The 18,014-nt window shown below is 40.7% G+C and overlaps 1 protein-coding gene across 2 annotated transcripts; it reads right to left on the reverse strand.

The window, feature by feature from the left end:
* Positions 1-340: 340 nt before the first annotated feature.
* On the reverse strand, positions 341-17,956 carry LOC122887424 (desmoplakin-like). Of its 2 annotated transcripts, none has more exons than XM_044220632.1 (24): positions 17,600-17,956; positions 16,305-16,389; positions 15,910-16,028; positions 15,436-15,580; positions 13,322-13,447; positions 13,070-13,129; positions 12,785-12,952; positions 12,501-12,605; positions 12,314-12,409; positions 12,089-12,214; positions 11,707-11,859; positions 11,407-11,561; positions 11,098-11,224; positions 10,727-10,913; positions 10,377-10,609; positions 9,959-10,140; positions 9,610-9,748; positions 8,448-8,641; positions 8,149-8,311; positions 7,658-7,741; positions 7,427-7,534; positions 7,091-7,189; positions 5,099-6,913; positions 341-4,523 (listed from the first exon to the last, which is right to left on the reverse strand). In XM_044220632.1, exons 1-24 carry the CDS (start codon positions 17,833-17,835, stop codon positions 1,305-1,307), a joined length of 8,124 nt encoding a protein of 2,707 aa, XP_044076567.1. In that variant the 5' UTR covers positions 17,836-17,956; the 3' UTR covers positions 341-1,304. The 2 variants fall into 2 exon arrangements, with proteins under 2 accessions (XP_044076567.1, XP_044076568.1); XM_044220633.1 differs by having other exon boundaries at positions 6,416-6,913; positions 17,600-17,954.
* Positions 17,957-18,014: the final 58 nt, after the last annotated feature.

Consider the following 18,014-nt stretch of genomic DNA (forward strand, 5'->3'; position numbering starts at 1 on the left):
GGACACGCATTCAAATTATCTTTAGACCAAGAACATCTTGCATAATTTAATGATTGGTTATTAATACCCATGTTTGTTCAGATACTGTAAAAGGTATAGGGGCCATGATTATCAAATTTCAAATATAACAGCTTCCTTAAACTCCGTTAATATATCCAACACTACAGTCCTCCTAATACCATACTATAACCAAAGTGTACCATTTTGTTTCCCACCTCTCTAAAATGTGCTAATGTGCTGTCGAGAGCAAACTGGCCTGAAATGAGGTTCAGTATGACAATTAGCGCCATCCATAGGTAACAATGAATACTACAAGGATGTAGATGAGCCTCTCCTCATATATAGTGAACAGTTTCAGCTTTTAATGCACAATACAGATATCAAGCAAGTAAGCGAAAGAATGAATGAATGACTGAATTAATGAATCAAAATTGTTATGACAACTTTTTTTTTTATCACTTGAGAATAACATTGTAGTGGATAGGAATTTGCATAGCTGATGATTACAGTATTTTAAGCTAAACCTCAGCATTTGCAATTGTGTAAAATAAAACATATACAAGTCAAGCTGCAAAAACCTAAGAATAAAAAATAGCAAATTAAATTGTGACTGCACGCTAAAGCTGAGGTAAACAAGCATATTTTAAAATAACAAATTGTTAAATTCTAAAAAAGCCTCATTAAAATGAGCTATGACAAATATATTCATTCAACATTTATGAGTTAGAATGATAGCATTGAGAGGAGACACCCCAGGTGAATAGGGTAAAAATCTTAACTAATAGATATCACCATGAAACTTCTCCAGCTGATTACTTTCATTAAGGCAATTATTTTTTGTATTACAAGTTTTCAGAAATGTGATGTTTAAATATGCAAATTAGGCATTATCTAATGCTAACTTTTAGTGAATTTAGGAGAAATCTACAGACAAAAATAGACAAAGTGTAGTAAAATAAACACCTAAATGTGTATTTTGGGCATTTTCTTTCCACTAGTCTGAAAGAAGACATGTTATGGAAGCAAATTAGCCTAAAATCTCAAAATTGACCAATACATGAAAAAACAATCTTTTCGCCTGTGGTGTCTCCCCTTATAGCCTACTCTGCATTAAGTTTAATATTGAAACACCAAATCACCAAAAACTGCAAACAATCAAAATGCTTAAATAAATTCCAAATCAGATTCCATATTTAAGCAAACCTCCCAAAATGTCATTGGTAGCATAAACATTTAGAAAAGCAACCTGCATAGGAACTGCTGGTAATAACTAGTCTAGCTTCATTATTTTTCTATGCTGTGTATTAAGAGTGACTGTTGGCGTTATAGGTGGTACTGCTGGTGGAGAAGCTATAGCTGTAAGTAGAGGAGCAATCCACACTGCCTCTACGAGATCCATTCCTGGAGCCGGCAAGGGAACCAGCCCTGGACCCAGAGCGAGACCCTGGGTTAGAGACATTGTAAGGGCTGCTGATTCCTTTGGAGGATATTGAGGAGGCCTGCAGCATCTTCATACCATTGGTTTCTTCCACCATGCAGCTGTCCATGGCTTCCTTGTAGGAGATCTTTAGTTTTGTCTTGGGACAGTTCAGATTCTTCTGGTAGTTCCGTGTATCCTGAAGCTTCTGGGCCCCTTTACCATCTACCCAACCTTTGCGGATAGCCTCTTCAATGGTGATGCGACGTCCAGTGCCAGGCTCTATCAGGCCTCCTGTCAGGTACTGAAACTCCAAAAATCTATGGCCAGCTTCATAAGGCAACCATGTCTCCTTCACTGCCTCTGCTGCAGACATCTTTCTTTTAGTCTTCACATCCTCAAAACCAACATAGGCTTTCTGGGCAGGTTTCAGCTTACTGGCCATGCTTTCATCAATGATACTCTGATGGACAGCATCCTGCAGCAACAGTCTCTCACCAGTGGCAGGGTTGATAATACCGCCTGTGCATGCCTGGGCCTCCAGTAGCCTCTGAGCTGTAAGAGTGTCAACTATGCCTCTTCGGACCCCTTCAGGAATAGTTATTTTCTCCAAGGTCTCTGTGTCGAATATAGCCGCCACAGGGCTCTGGTCATCAAACATCTCAGGGGGAGAAACAGTAATAGAAATACTGCTGAAGCGTTTACGGACAGTAGGAGAAGATGGTGCCTGGATGGGACTGCTGCAGGTGACCATGTCATCAACATTGCTGGCTGCAATGGTCATTTCAGTGCTGCTGGTTCTGCTGGTAATTTGGTCAGCAAACTGGGTCAAGGTTAGCGCTCCAGCACGATACTTATCCAAAGACTTCTGCTCAATAATACCACGTTCCAGGCAGTCCTTGATGTCATACTGGGTTCCTGTTTTCCTATCCACTATCACCAAACGTGCAGAGCCGTCAGACCCCTTGATAGTTATTTCCTCCCATTCGCACTCCTGCTCCGACAAGCCCAGGAAAGTGTCATAGTCAATTAGCTCCCGGTGATAGGCCTCTCTCACTGACATCTCAAGCCCAGTGTCTGGGTCAACAATCACAACCCGCCTCTTGCGAAGGACATTGGTACGGCTCTCACCTGACTTCTGGGGCTTCTTCGTGTCATTGAGTGGCAGGAGTATTAGGCCTGTTTTGCCATCCGTGATGCACCTGTCCTTCAGCTGAAGATATGTCAGGTTCTCCTTAGTATTAGGGTCAAAGAACCCTTTTGTGTCATCTCCTTCATAAGTTAGTATCTCATTCATCGCCTCATCAAAATATCCCCTTTTATAGGCAACAGTGACATCAATACGATGGCTCTCTTTGGGGTCAATAATCCCACCGCTGGCAATTTGGGCCTCCAGAAGACGGATTCCATGACCTTTTTCAATAAGATCTTTTTCAATTGCCTGGAAGAGGGAAATTATTTTTCCTGTGGATGGGTCTTTGTATCCAGTTACTGCCTTCTCTGCAGACAACAGCTTATTCTTAAACTCCTTTCCTATCAGGCCTCTCTTTGTGGCCTCTTCTACTGTCAAGAGGACATTGTTGACTGGATCAACAATGAAGCCAGAAGCAGCTTGGGCCTCAAGAAGCTCCAGGGTGGTTCCTCTCATGAGCAGACCCTCCTTCATTGCCTGATAGATAGGCAGTATTCGATCATTTGCCTCATCATAGATCCCTGCAATGCAGGTAGTGCCATAGAGATAGGACTTTAGCTTGTCTTCAATTTCTCTGGTGGTAAGCATGCCCTGGTTGAGCTTCAACACATCTTTTTCATCCAACAGTCCAGAATGGATGAGCTCTGTAACAGGGACTTCACCACGGAGACCTTTCACTGTCATAGGCTTTTCTGGACCACGGAGCAGAAGCAAGCCAGCAACAGGGTCCACTGCACACTTCTTCCTAAGGTCATTATAGCTTATCTTCTCTCCTGTCGCTGGATCCAGGTAGCAGGTGGGTTTTTTGTTCAAAGCCCTGTAGAGCTCCTCATCAATAAGATTGCGATCCAAAGCCAGATCTTTTGGAAGGAACACACTCAGAACAGGATCCAATATGCCTCCAACAGACTCCTGAGCCTGGAGCAAGCGGATGGCTTTGTCTTTGTCTACGTGGCCCTGTTTGCAAGCCTGGCCAACAGATAATACTTTCCCAGTGTATGGATCTTTGAAGCCTGTACTAGCTGCTTCAGCTGTCACCAAGGTGTCTCTGTCTTCTGTGTCTACAATCCCTCTTGAACAGGCAGTATCCACAGGCATCTTCTCATTAAATGCGGGGTCCACTATGTAGCCTGTTGCTGCTTGAGCTTCCAGGAGCATGAGGGCACTCTCTGCGCTGAGGAGGTTCTTGTTTTTGGCTTCAGTGAATGGCATTTTACCTTGAGAACCTGTCATGCCAGCAATGATGCCGGTACCCTTTAGACTAAGCTGGATGTCCACAGCTACCTCATCCACTGTCTTTTTTCCCTTTAGGAGCTGGTCTAGAGTGGCTTTACTGATTATACCACAGTCACAAAGCTGGTGGGCTGTGACTTTGTGGCGCACCCCATCAAATATCAGCTTGGACGGATCGATTGTTGGAGCCTTCTCATCTGTCTGGGTCTGCCTGCTCAGACTGCTGGGTCTCTGCTGCAGCCTCTTTATCTCTCTCTCCAGGGCATCTCTCTTGAGAGCCAGGTCTGATGCCTCCTTTTCAGAGCTGAACAGACGGCTCTTGTACCTCTCCTCAACACTTTTTAGCTCCCTTGTGAGCCTCTCAATCTCATTCTTCAGGGAGAGCCTCTCTCGATCACCCTTGTCTCTGTCTGATTCATACTGCCTAATCTGGCTGTCTTTCAGCTCATACTGGCCTTTCATGTAGTTAAAATCCTTGAGGATGGCATTCTTTTCATCCTGCAGCCGCTGTTTGTTGCGGAACTCAGTCTCTAGTGTGAGCTTGATGCGGGTGAGCTCTTCTTCTAGGCGCTGATGACGGGTCTTGTCCTGCTCCAGCAGTTTAAGCTTGGATAGCAAACTGTCCTTCTCCAGCAGCAGCTCACTGTACTTGCTTTGGGAGTCACGCACCATCATGGATGTCTGGGGAGAGATAAGAAAACACATTCATATACAGAAGTGCCAATAAGTGAAGCACAGAGCAAAGAGCCATAAGTCTAATTAATCATTCTGAGGAGTACACATGGCTTTTCTTAGCAGCATGTTGTAAGAGCTTATCATCATATACAATTTTCATCAATATCTATTTAATTTGTGATGTCACAGGCTAATTTAATGTCCTTCAGAAATGTCAATCATTTGTCAGTACTGAGTGGACCAATTGATACATGTACATATTTGTAAAGAGATGTGTACATTATATTTGTTACATCAGTTAGTATGCAGTGATTAAGTGATTGTTACTATCGTATGAGTTAAGTTCACATAATGTGCAAAGTAAAAGGTTGTACTACATGCATATCTAAGCAAAAGTATTAATTATAAGTTAAGTGAATTTCATGCAAAACTCTAAGTCATCTGTCATGTCACTGTGTCAATATAACAAGGCTACTTTGAAATCATGTTCAGTCTTAATGCACTTATAACCATTCATGCAAAAGCAGAAAAGGAATTAGTTGAATTATGTGGAGATGATCCTTCAGTGTCATCAAAAATACCTCAATCAATTGATTTTGGAATTTGTCTGTTTCCAATTTAAGCTTTTCTCGCTCCTTGGTCAGGTCATTGATGAGAGCCTGGAGCTCCACTGTCCTCTGGGTGCTACTCTGAAGCTGGACATGCAAGGCTGAGATCTGAGTGGCACTTTCTTCATCAATAGTGTTTTTGCTAAGCTTTAGGTTATCTCTCTCCTGTCTAACGGCCCTCAGCTCCTCCTCCAACCTCAGTCTCTCCTTTGTCAGGTTCTGCGTCAGAGTCTTCAGCTTTTCAATCTCTGTAGTGTATTCATTAAGCTGGCGGCTCTTCTCCTCAATGGTCTTATACAGGCTCTCATTACGTTGGTTGAGCTCATGAATTCGAGCCTGTTCCTGCTGGAGCTTCTGCTTAAGTGTCTTTAGCTCAGCTGTGACAGCTTCCAGTTCCTCCTTGGTGACTTTATGCTCCCTCAGGCTCTTGTCCAGAGCCCCCTGGAGAGCGCTGAGGTCCTGCTCATACTTCCTTCCAGAGTTGGAAGTCTCTAGCTGGATAGATTTCAGTGTGTTAATTGTGGTGGTGTGCTCTCTGCAAGAATGTGTCATCCTCTCCAACTCTGCCTCCATTCTCTTTCTACGTGTGAACTCCTCCTGGCTTGCCTTCTTTTGCTTCTCCAACTCAGCTTCCATTCCATCCAGAGAGCACTGAAGTTCCCGGATACGGCTCTGCAGTCTGGCAGAACCCTGCTCAGCCTTCGTTTTCTCACTGGTCAACTTCTCCAGCTCTACTCGGGTGATGTGGATCTCCTGCTCAGACACTTTAAGCTTGTTAATTGCCTCCAGATGGGAGGTGTTCTTTGCCTTCAGCTCTGCCTCAGCCTGCTTTAGGTGACTGATTTCCAATTCCAGAGCTCTCCTCTTCTTTCCCTCCTCCTCCAGGTTAAATGTTAGCATGCTGATCTGCCTGGACTTTTCCTGATTGTTTTTGGTGGCCTCCTTTAGTATGAGCTCATCCTCTCCTCTCTGCTGCATGACTGTTCTCAGCTGAATCTCCAACTCACTGCGGATCCTTGTCTCTTGTGTCACTGAGGCCCTCTGCTGGCTAGCCTCCTGCACTGCTCTGCTTCTCTGCTCTTCCGCGTGAGTAATGGACTGCCTCAGTCTCCTCAGCTCCTCCTCTAGATCTCTCTTCTCAGCAGTGAGTCTGTCAACTTGCAGTCTCAGCTCTGCAGTGTTTTCTTCTTTCTGTTGTGATGCTTTCAGGATCGTGGTCTTGGTAACGTGGATCTCTGTCTCGTATGTCTGCTTAAGTTGATTAATCTCCTGGGTACACTGTGTTCTTACCTTTGAGATATCTGATTCAGCGTTTCGTCGACGTGTCGCTTCCTCCTCTAGCAGTATCTTCATCCTCTCAAGTTCACGTTCCTTGTCCTTCACTGCCTTTTCCAAGTCAATCTTGGTCCAGTTGAGTTCTTCCAATTCTTTCTGTCTGCGGCGAACAGTCGCCTCATACTCTTCTTGCTGGCTGGTGTAGCGTTCCTCTGCCAACCTCCTTTTCCTCTTTTCCTCATCCAGCTGGTATTTAATGCGCGTCAGCTGGTCATTAAGATCTTGAAGCTGGTTGTGTGTGCTGTCCAGGTTCTCCTTGGTAGCGTTAACTTGCATTACTGTGGTTCTCTTCACTTCTTCCATGGAAATGAGCTGGTCTTTTGATTGAGTGAGCTCCAGCTTTAGGCGGGCCAAATCATCCTCCAGTGACTTCTTTTTCTGGTTATGATCCTGGATGTCCTCCTTCAGACTCCTCATTTCCTCCTCCAGCATCTCAATCTTGGTGTTCTTGATCTAAAGAGAGCAATGACAAAAACAGAAAGAGCCTCAGTCACCTACTTTCATATTGTTAAACGAACCTATTTGTTAATTTATCTTATGTTTATCGTACTATTTATTTTACTAACAAAATATTATTGACTTACAGATACAATGATGTCTTAAATGGCATCATACAAATCCAATACCTACCTTCAGCTCTTCCATGTTCTTCAGCAGCTCCCCTAGGAACTTGTAGTAGTCACTAGAGCGGGTAAGTAGCTCTATGTAGTGGGACTGGAGGTCAGCCACCTGATGGAGTTAAAATTAGTGGATGAATACTGATGTCAAATGTTCGTGTGTTAATTACATACCAGTGAGATCTTTAAATGACACATGAAATTAACCTTTAAATTGGCTGTATTACATGAGCTCATAATACAACAGAAATAACTACTGTTTACTCAACTAATGGGTATTAATAACATCTACTGTACCAGTAACTGAAAATAGGTTTAGTGTGACTTAATTGTGAGACAGTACTCATACCTCTTGTCTGACTGCAGAAGCAGGGGACTGTAGCATTGTTCTCTTGATAGGAATATTAAGCAGAGTTTCCAGGCCTGAACTGTAGGAAGCCAGCTGCAGCTCATAGTCCTGAAAACACACAATATGGACTTTATTATTTTGTACCATACTTGCTTGTGCTCATCAACTTGGTAATATGTATAAAAATATTCTAAAATGAAAGAAAACAGTGGACATGAATTGACTACCTACCTTTATGGAGGCAGCACAGGTGTCTGCGTTTTTCTGCACTTGCTCTACTTTCTCCTTCTTTCCCTTAATTTCAGTGTGAAGTGCCTGTGCAGTCAGCAAAGGGGGGCATTAAATTCACTGATTTATTTTTGACATGAAACTGTCCAGTCTGTGCTTCTTGTAAGACATCCATTACTTTATTAAACAAGCATTTTAATTATTATAATTATTATAAGCGGTAACTCAATAAAAAAAAAAATTCTGTTAATTTTCTTGATCTCAGAGGCTAGTCGAATTTCATAAATCATGTGAGAAACAACTACATTTTTGCAACACTTTCCACTTACGCTGCTGTATAATGTAGAAAATCCACACACCTACACCAATGCTCACAGCTATCAGCCTCACAATTAAAGTGTGAATGGTGGATATTTCCAATTCAAAATCAAATCAGGTCAGTTCAAATATTAGTAGTGATTACAATATGTTGACGTAAACAAGTAAAGACGTGCCTTCTGTTGGTTGAGGTGGTTCATCAGAGTCTGGATGTCACTGATCTTAACCATCTGAAGGGCATCCTGGCGCTTCCTGGCATTGTCTATCCACTGTTCCAGGAGAGTGCTGCTCTGCTGATAATGTTTCAGCTGTTTCTCCTGCTTCTCCAAGTCCCACACTCTGAAAAGGAAAAAGTGGAAGGAAGAGGAAGGGATACAAGGATATTTTTAGTGTTGTTACCAGCAATGACGAATGGAGAATATGGAGAAATATTCACAGGTATTGAAGAATACGAAGAATGCGAAGACTATCCTACCTGCTATCAATCTGGGTTTGGATGCGGCGCCAGCGGTCAGACATCTGACCCACAAGGTCTGAGTACTTGGACAAGTCCACGTCACACTTGTGAAAGGATTCAGGGATTTGACTATTCCAGTGCACTGCTTTAGACAGGTCAGACTCTATAGCCGTCAGCAGGTCTCTTTTTTGCTCCAGCTCACTCTTCATTTGCTTTAACACAGAATCACAAAATAGATTAAAATTCTAATTTCAATTATAACCATACATCCTATTTAAGTCTTATTTATGGGCTCTATGATGATGATGATGATATATATATATATATATATATATATATATATATATATATATATATATATATATATATATATATATATATATATATATATATATATATTAATGCATTAATGTACAAACATCCTACCTTGATTTAACAAGTAATTAATTAAAAACTGAAATTCCTATCTGGTTATTTTATCCATAAACATCCACTGTGTAACAAAATAATCTCAACTCAAACTCAAATCTCATGGTATTCATCAGATCTTTTACTAAAAATAGAAATACTGCAACATTAAAATACTCCATTACAAGTAAAAAAAAGTCCTGCATTGAACACGTTACTTAAGTTAAAGTATGTATTATTAGAAAAATGTACTTAAAGTATCAAACGTAAAAGTACTCATAATGCAGAAAAATGGCCCATGAGAGTGTTGTGCTATCATATATTGGATTATTATTATTACTGATGCATTGTGTAAGTCGCATTTTACTGTTGCAGTTGGTCGAGGTGGAAATAATTTTAACTGCTTTATATACTGTTGGGTAGTTTAATCTACAACTGTGCATCATATTTAATGAGCTCATCATAATTTGTTTTTTTGCATGTAAAGTCTTAATCTGTAAAGTAACTAGTAACTAGCAATACCAAAAATGTAGTGGAGTAAAAAGTACAATATTTCCCTCTGAATTGTAGAGGCGTAGAAGTATAAAGTAGTATAAATTTGTACTCATGTACAGTACTTGAGTAAACAAGTAGTTACATTCCACAAAGAGGATTCAGTGAATCCTACTAATTAATTACTAGTATTATTGTTCTACACTGTTTTACATTTTTTGTCCTGAAACTAGAACGCAAGAGACCACAGTTCAAACTAAATATGTAAAGTGTGACAAACCTTTAGCCTGCTCCGATAGTTTTCCACCTCTTGAAGGTCCAGAGACGTGGTCTCCTTCTCTGTCAGCTGGGCCTCCTTGACTTTAATGATATCTTCAGCCTGGAGAAGGCTCTGGTGCAAGGCCTTAAGAGCCGACAGTCTGTTAAAGACACACAGGCATTAAATGCATTTGTTCATGCAAATTACTTTCACTACATTTAATGAAGAAAAAAGTGATTTTACTTTATAATCAGTAAAGCTTTATGTTGCCACAAGTTCTGGTCCCAGTACTTGCTTTGTTTTTTTCTGCATTTACTCAATCATTGCGGGATAAATAAAAAGGTGATGTGATTAGACAAAAATAATGTACCTTTGAAGGTAGACTGAGTAGAGACCCTGCAGGCCTCCCAGTTTTTGGTTGATGATTTCCAGTTCAGAGCGGAGGAACTTGGCTTGCTCGGAGTCTGCAGGTATCCCTTCCAGCTGCTTTATAATCTTTTCTCTTAGTCGTAGATACTCATCATGAATGGAGTCCAAATCTTGGTGCACAGTCTAGATATCAGTATGTGATAATTAGTTAAATTTAGCATAACCAAATGTTTCTCACTGTGTTTGAAAACCAGGAAATTAATGTTTCATTTTTACAAAGTGCTCTTTATGAAATTAACTTGTGCTTTTCTTGTGGTAAGCTGTACACAGAGGAATTTTGTTATATTTTACAAATATTTTGCAAATTTTGAAATAGGTTTGGTAGCAAATTAGAACCTCACTTAATTAGAGTTACATACCTGCAGCTTCTGGATGTGCACTGAGCACTCGTGCACACTGTTTTCCCCCAGTGGAATGTGGAGATGGCTGGTGAGACCGGACTCGGACAGCTCCAGCCTGCGTCGAAGTTCTTGCAGACTGCTGAGCAGGGTAAGGCTGAGGATAGAACTGGGTGGGGGAGGCTTGGGGATCTTGGGAGTCAGAATCTTTGTGGTATCCTGTTTTGGGGGTTCAGGCTTCACTCCTTCACCCTCTTTATTGGTTAGTGGAAAATTTGGAGAATATCAATTTAGAGTGTCAAAAATAGCAGTATTTTTGCATATTTAGTGGACTGCAATTTAGGGATAAGGTAAAGACATTTTACACTCACTGTAAGCTGGCAGCTGGATAATTAGTGTATCATAGTGGTTCTGGGCTGTATCAAAGTGGCCCTGGATAGTTCTCTTGTCCTCTTCCCCAAACAGTTCAGAACCTTGGCTGGTACGCTGGAACTCCTGGTAGTGAGTCTCCAGTCTTTTGATGATACTACGGTACTCATCAGGGCGCATCTTAGACAGCTGCAAAACAATGGAGAGGAGTTAGGTGAAGAAAAAGACACAGGAGGTGAGCAAACTCCTGCATGCAGACAGTGTTTTAGATGAGACAGAAACTGAATCTAATTCAGCTTTGCTTGGTATGAAAACAGTAAAACTAAGAAAAACTAAGTAAAATTTTTAATTTGCATTCTTTGTGATATCTTACCATGCTGAGAGTGAGGGAGTTGATGTAAGTGATGTCTTTGATGCAATATTGCCACGAGATGAGACTCTTGATGTTGATGTAGAGCTGATTCCAGATGCCCATGATGGCTTCATAATACTGCTCATTCCTAGGGAACAGCACAAGCCATTAATCACTCTAAAAGTGCAACGATATATGTATCCAATATATTTATTATATAATAAATCCAAATAAATCCACTTCAGCTGACAAAATTTGAACTTCCATGCCAATATCCAAACAGGATATTTGCAGACTTATGTTGATCTACATTGACTGAGTGTTTCGTACTTGTTGGCGAGGCCGATGCTGAGCGGGTTTGGTGGAGGGATCATCAGACACACAGAGGGAATCAACATGTCCATACCTCCAGGCCCTGTCACAAGCCACTTGCTGCGCTGCGAGTTATCCTTCAGGATGCCCTCATTCCCTTTTAAAATTCCTTTCTGAAGCACAAAACGGAACATACAAACACAGGAAACACTGAATTACACTTGTAATATTTCACTTCAAACTCACAAAGCCTGTGTGTGTGTGTGTGTGTGTGTGTGTGTGTGTGTGTGTGTGAGAGAGAGAGAGCGTATATCCCACCTGATCTTGTTTAAAGTCACATAAGGCCTGGACCATGATGGGGCTGCTGCTCTTCTCCTCTGGGTTGCGAGGTTTCAGTTGGACAATGGTCTTAGATTTGTTGACCAGACTTTGGACCTGCCTCTTATTCTCCATGATTCGCTCCTTCTCTTTCTGTGAACATGCAAAAATCAGATCTGTCTTTTTACCTGAGCCACTGTACACTGCAGACATGCAGAATCATTCCATTTAGTCTCTTAAAAAAACTGGCCTAACCAGTTTACCAGACATGCAATTGTTTACACCCATATCACTCAATAGAGTAAATTGTTTGAGCATGTTTTGTGCCTCACATCTGCAGGGAAATACGTCTTGGCCTGGACTTAACAGAGTATAATGTTACCTCCAGGTTTTTCAGGAGTTCAGTGAGGTTATCCAGTGGTGTTTTCTTGTCACAGGTGAACTTGGTTCGGATAGTCTCATGCTCCTTCTGCAGCTTCGCATAGGTCTCATTGGCCTCCTTAAAAAACTGAAGATGGAAACAGCAAAAAGCTTTAATCAGTTTTCACATGAAAACATAACGGGGCTCTATTTTCATGAAAGCAAGAGCAGAACTGAGCACACATACTTGGCTGTAGGCAGCATTCTCCTTCAAATGATCATGGATACACTTGGTGATCTGGAGAAGCCAGCTCCACTGAGTCTGTAAGGTGTCCATGTAGGCCTGTGGGCGCACACAGAGTCATCAGTACAAATCCACTGAATAATTTGCTAAGGATAGGTCAACACCCAGAAAAACAAAACAAAACACTTACTTCAATCTTATCTGTGGCAGGGTGGCTGTTATTCACGAGTCCATCTGCTTTTATCTTCAGCTTGTTTAGCTCCTTCTCTTTCTCCTCCAGGTCCCTCATCAGCCTCTGTCAGGAGAACAGAAAGTAAGGGACCCAAAAGGCTAGACTGTGGCCAACATATGAAACTAAGATTTTAATGGTAAAAGAAATAAAAACACATCAAATATTAAGGTATAATCACACTCATAAACTGAGACAGAAACATCCAACCAGGAGAGAAGAAGAGTTCAGCCAGAGATCCTTACCGAGTAGCTCTCTTGCTTCTTGGGTATATACTGATCGATGTTCTTGTCTCCCCAGTCAAACACAAGCTCCTCCTCCTCTCTCTCATTCACCCACATGATGGCTTTGGAGATCTCCTCAATGATGCCCTGAAGCTCACGCAGCTGAGTCACACGGCTGTGGGACATTTTCTGAGACAGACACAAGGTAAATTTATGAATATGATAAAAAGTAACAATAGTGATAATACATAACGCTGCTGATTTTGACAAACTAATAAACATTTTTGTAAAAGAGTTTGGTTCTACCTGCAGACTGTCCCATTCTTGTTCCAGGATAGAGAGGTTGTACTTGTCGCCCCTTGAGTTCTAAAAAAAAAAGAAGAAAAAAAAAGAGAGAGATTTTGTTTTTTGCTCAATTTTAAATAATATTACAAAATATTAGGCTTTTGAACACATGATGCATAGATGACCATCCTCCTTAATAAACTGGATATCTAAAGAATAAACAACTAAGAAGAGCTTCAAAACATGGAAACAGTGTAGAGAAAGACCCCTTACCAGTTCATCTCTGGCATGGTCTACTTCCTGGCTCCTCTGGATAGAGCTGAAGTTTTTGTTGTGGATCATGATTTGCTTTTCTATGGTCACAGAGTCATCTCCCCATGGAGCTGTCTCAATCATGCGCTACAAGATGCAAAATCAGAGTTTATTAACTTTTAAAATACAATAACTGCTGTCCACAATTACAATGTCAAAATCAGCCTCAATTGAAGGGAAATGACATATGGAACATTACTCTATGAAGGTTTATGAAGTAATATATACTGTATACAGTATATACACATTTTAAATAATAAGGCTGGCATTATTCCTTATTTTTTATTGTCAAAGCACTCCATGAAAGGACCAAAACCAACAATGCATAATCCATCTTTGTCTCATGCGCCTATTCTTCCTTACTGAAGACGTAAATCTTTAAGAACAAGTAATAAATACATTGTTTCATTTAAGAAAATAATAATTTCCTAAAACACCTGGAAACTGCAGTTTTTTAAATCAAATGCTACTCAAACAGGAGTAATTAGTGAATTTGTTGGGGACTATTTTCAGCTGCGAATTAATACACATTTGGTGCTCTAATGTAAGTATTTACAAGAGCAGTGTGGTGTATGTGGAATTGACTCAAAATAAACTACAGTGTAAGGAAGGAACATTTCATTGAGTGCAACGGTGTGGCTCATCGATGTGTTTTTAATAGTTTTTGGACAACAATGAGGGTCTAGTCCACACAGGAATAGCTTTGTTGTCTTAAGCAACACAGGCTATACTTGTTAGTGAGACAAACTCATTGTTTTGTTTTTTCATGGATTTTTGACAATAAGAATAATATACAGTTTAAGGCAACAGAATTCTAAATCTCAACAGATTCGCTATTCTCCCCACTATTAATTCCCTGACCTTAAATCTCCTTCCCCTTTTTGCCCTCTAGGTGTCAGCATATATTCCTTAAGTCCATTGTTAAGCAGGAAACTATCCCAACTATTCCCCCCCCCCTTGTTCACAGCCTTCAACTTTGATAAGAGCTCTGCCGGTAAACCAACCTCAGCCAGTCCCTGCTCTTTACTCATTTTTTTTTCTCTCTCAAGGCTTTTGTTCTCATACCACTCCCTTTTCCTTCATGGTTACTTGGCTGAAGCTACACACAACATGGCTGTTAAGAGGCTGCCAGCAGTGCAGCTAAATGTCTAGAGTAGAAAGGTCAACATAGTTATATGTTGGACTGTACTGTAGGTACAATGACAAAAAGCAGTACATAGAGACAGTAGGTAAAAATGGCAGCAGTAGGTCGTCAGGTACTATGTTACCAGTTTTGCAGTTTTATAAAAAGCAATACCTAAAGAACAAAGACTGAGACAGAAAAATATGCAAAGAAATGTTTCTATATCTGATGACAGGGGGAAAATGAATGATGGAATGTAGAGAATGAGGCTTGAAGTGGTGACAGAATGACAGGGTGTGTTTTTTGTTTGGGTGGGAGGGTTGGGGAGGTAGAGAGTAGAGGGCGTTTTCCCATGAGCATGTTAGAGATCTGCTGAACTGCCCTGTTCCATAACAAGTGAGTCAGTGGAGAGTGTCAGATTTCACACTCCTTTACTTCTACTTTTCTTTCTGCTTCCACAGCTTCTTCATCTTCCTCCCTCTTCCCCCACTCTCTATTTCTCCCCCTCTCTCCGTCTCTTTCTCAAATGGCAGAGCTCTTTCCTCTTCTTTGTTTCAATCCATCTGCACCTCTCTTGGCCTCCTTCACTCGCGGATCAGGTTTTGGCAGTGTGTCTAGATGGTTTCAGTTAGAGGAGGTATACTGATGCTGGTAATAATCAGTATTATCGTTTAATGATTGTCCAAATTAATAATTACAAGTAAATAAATTAAAAAGAAAATTAATGATTAAAGTTTTTGTTTTTACATGTGTAAAGAGTTTTGTCCATAACAGTGGAACACAGATCACTGAATTAAACATAAATGAGATTATTTCATATGTGATTCTACATACATTCACCATATTGTGATTTGTATCTCTTATTAAGATGTTGATTTCAGACGTATCACCCATATTTGTTGTGTTTTTTATTATTATGTTCTTAAACGTCTCTGAAGTATGAAGAGCTCACCTTCTGTTGGGCAATCCAGGCTATGGCATCACTAAAGATCCTGCCCCCCTCAAGGGAGCCCACACTGCCTCTCTTCCGTCTTGTGGTCATAACACCGACCAATTGCTGTTGGAGCGCAGCATGCATGTGCTGGAACTGTTCTACACTGTAGCATTGTACAAAAAAACGAAAATACTTTGTGACTCTTCCAAGGGCACAATGGCTCACTCATCTTCAAAGAGCTCAGCTGGGCAAATACAGAGTAAGAGAATGAGAAGAATGTTCAGAAGGCAACTCTTTCTCTGTATAAGGTTTGGCTCAACTATAAAATGAAATTCAGATATTCAAATACTAGCATATATTACCCATTTAGCGCCACCTACCTATGTTAAACTGTAGGCAGGATTACTTACGTGTACACACAGTCATGAATGAACACATGCAAATGGAAACATGCAAAGACAGCACACACACACACAATGCATCTTGTCTTACTTTCGGAAGACATCATTAGGTACACGCATCTGCTGCAGCTGTCTGCTAGAGACATTCATCTGCTCGATGGTTTCTGCAGCCATGATCAACAGCTTGTCTGCCTCCATGGCTGGACCCCCCTATAAAATCACACAGTACAGACACTGAACTCTTGCCAGTTGCCAAATTATACTTCACTTTGCTGATGATATTTATCTGCTTTTTAAGACATATCTTGCCACAGCATCATCATGATCATCATGTTGATGTGTAAACAGAAAACATTTTTACAATGAAGTCAACAAAATGGCAGGCAAGCTTGATCTACTGTATTTATGATAATGCCACTTCACAATCTAACCAGACAATTTTCTTCTTATTCTATTTTTTTTTTTAAATCTGTGTGCTACACTTACACCCTGGAGAATCATCTGCGCTCTCTGCAGGTACTCTTGACACTGGCCTGCCAGGAACAAAGCTCTTTGCTGAATAGCCTGTGCACTGCACATGAGAAAAAACAAACTTTCAGTTCTTGTAATACAGCTTTAAATAATATCAATGTGAAAAGAAAACATAAAAGCATAATAAAAATATAGAGCCAACTGTGTATTTTAAGCACTTTATATATATATATATATATATATATATATATATATATATATACATATATATATATATATATATATATACATACGTATAGCTAGCTTTGTTTAGTAGAAGATTATTGAAAAATATGAGGTTGTTCAGTAAAGGATGTCATCAATGGAATATGTAAGCCTCAATAAAAATGCTGCTTCAAAGCTGGATAGGTATTTAAACTGAAAATAACAGATCCAACTTTCTTAATAAACAACATAGCATGACAACAATGTGTGAAAAACAAAGAAAGACCAAAGTAGTTTCTGATGAGGCATAATCCTTTAAAAATGATAAAACACACACTCGTTCATTGTTTTTTAGAAGTCTAGCTATAGGTCATGGGACATGGAAATGGGTCACCAACACAAAAAACTAACCAACGGCTGTCTCTCTCTTTAAAGAGCTTGCAACTCCCCCATCCACTTAAATAACATCCTGTATTTTATTTTAACCTTCGTTCACCGTGAGTTAAGCATTTAGAGAGGATTGTTTTGTTTTGTTTTTTTAAAGGCGATAATTTGAAAAGCTCTGGCACTGACACTGACATAACTGTTATAACATTAAACACTGACATCATGATGGATGAAAGTGGGAGTACATTCAAGGGGTGTGTGCAAGTTATTTTCTCTATTTTAATTCAGAATATTGGGCAACAGATCAGGAGTGATAGATTACTTAGATACACATGTTACGAAAACAAATCAGACAATGACGTTTTTAGCAAAGATATCAAAACCTGGGATTCATGCGGACTGATGAAAGAACAGTTGTATGTTGTTGTAGGTAAACGTAGCCCTACAGCACTCACAGACTATTGGCCTACGTGTTGAGCTAGCGGTGGTCTTATTGGAACCTGCCTGACGACAAAAACCACTTGATCTTCTCAAAAGTTCCCAGATGGATCTTATGGCTTTGCTTGGACACAGCTAACATAATATTCCTCAAGAATAGTCATGAATTTGTAATTTAGATTTAGATTTTTTTAACGTCATATTTTGCACAGGTAACGGCAGGCTACATTTCATGTCTAATTTAATCCTCGTGCATTTAAAAGCAACAGGTGATTTCTTACCTAACTCCACCACCTCCGCTGCCACCACCCACTTTCTGTCCTACGACCCCCCCGCCGTGCATGGAGCTCCTGGAGAAGGTGTAGGTGTATCCGCCGTCCCCTGCTTGGTAATCCCCCTGGAAGCCGTTTCCAGCGCCGACCACGTCGTTTCTAAAACCTGAACCCACCAAATCCGGTCGCGAATTACTTCTCTGGCCCATGGCAGCCAGTTTTGAATTGGCGCCGTACAAACTCATGTTTGCTGAGTTGTTTTGTGTTTTAAGAAAGTGTTTTAGTCGTTCTTCTTCTCTGCTGCCCAGACAGAGGACAGACCTCCCCCTTCTTCGTCTCTGTTGCGCAGATAATGGTCTGAATAGACGGAAGCTGGCCGCTTTTGGATAGAAACCACACCTTGTTGTGTTTATGAAACACTCCT

This window comes from Siniperca chuatsi, linkage group LG13 (genome assembly GCF_020085105.1).
Source record: "Siniperca chuatsi isolate FFG_IHB_CAS linkage group LG13, ASM2008510v1, whole genome shotgun sequence".
NCBI lineage: Eukaryota > Metazoa > Chordata > Actinopteri > Centrarchiformes > Sinipercidae > Siniperca > Siniperca chuatsi.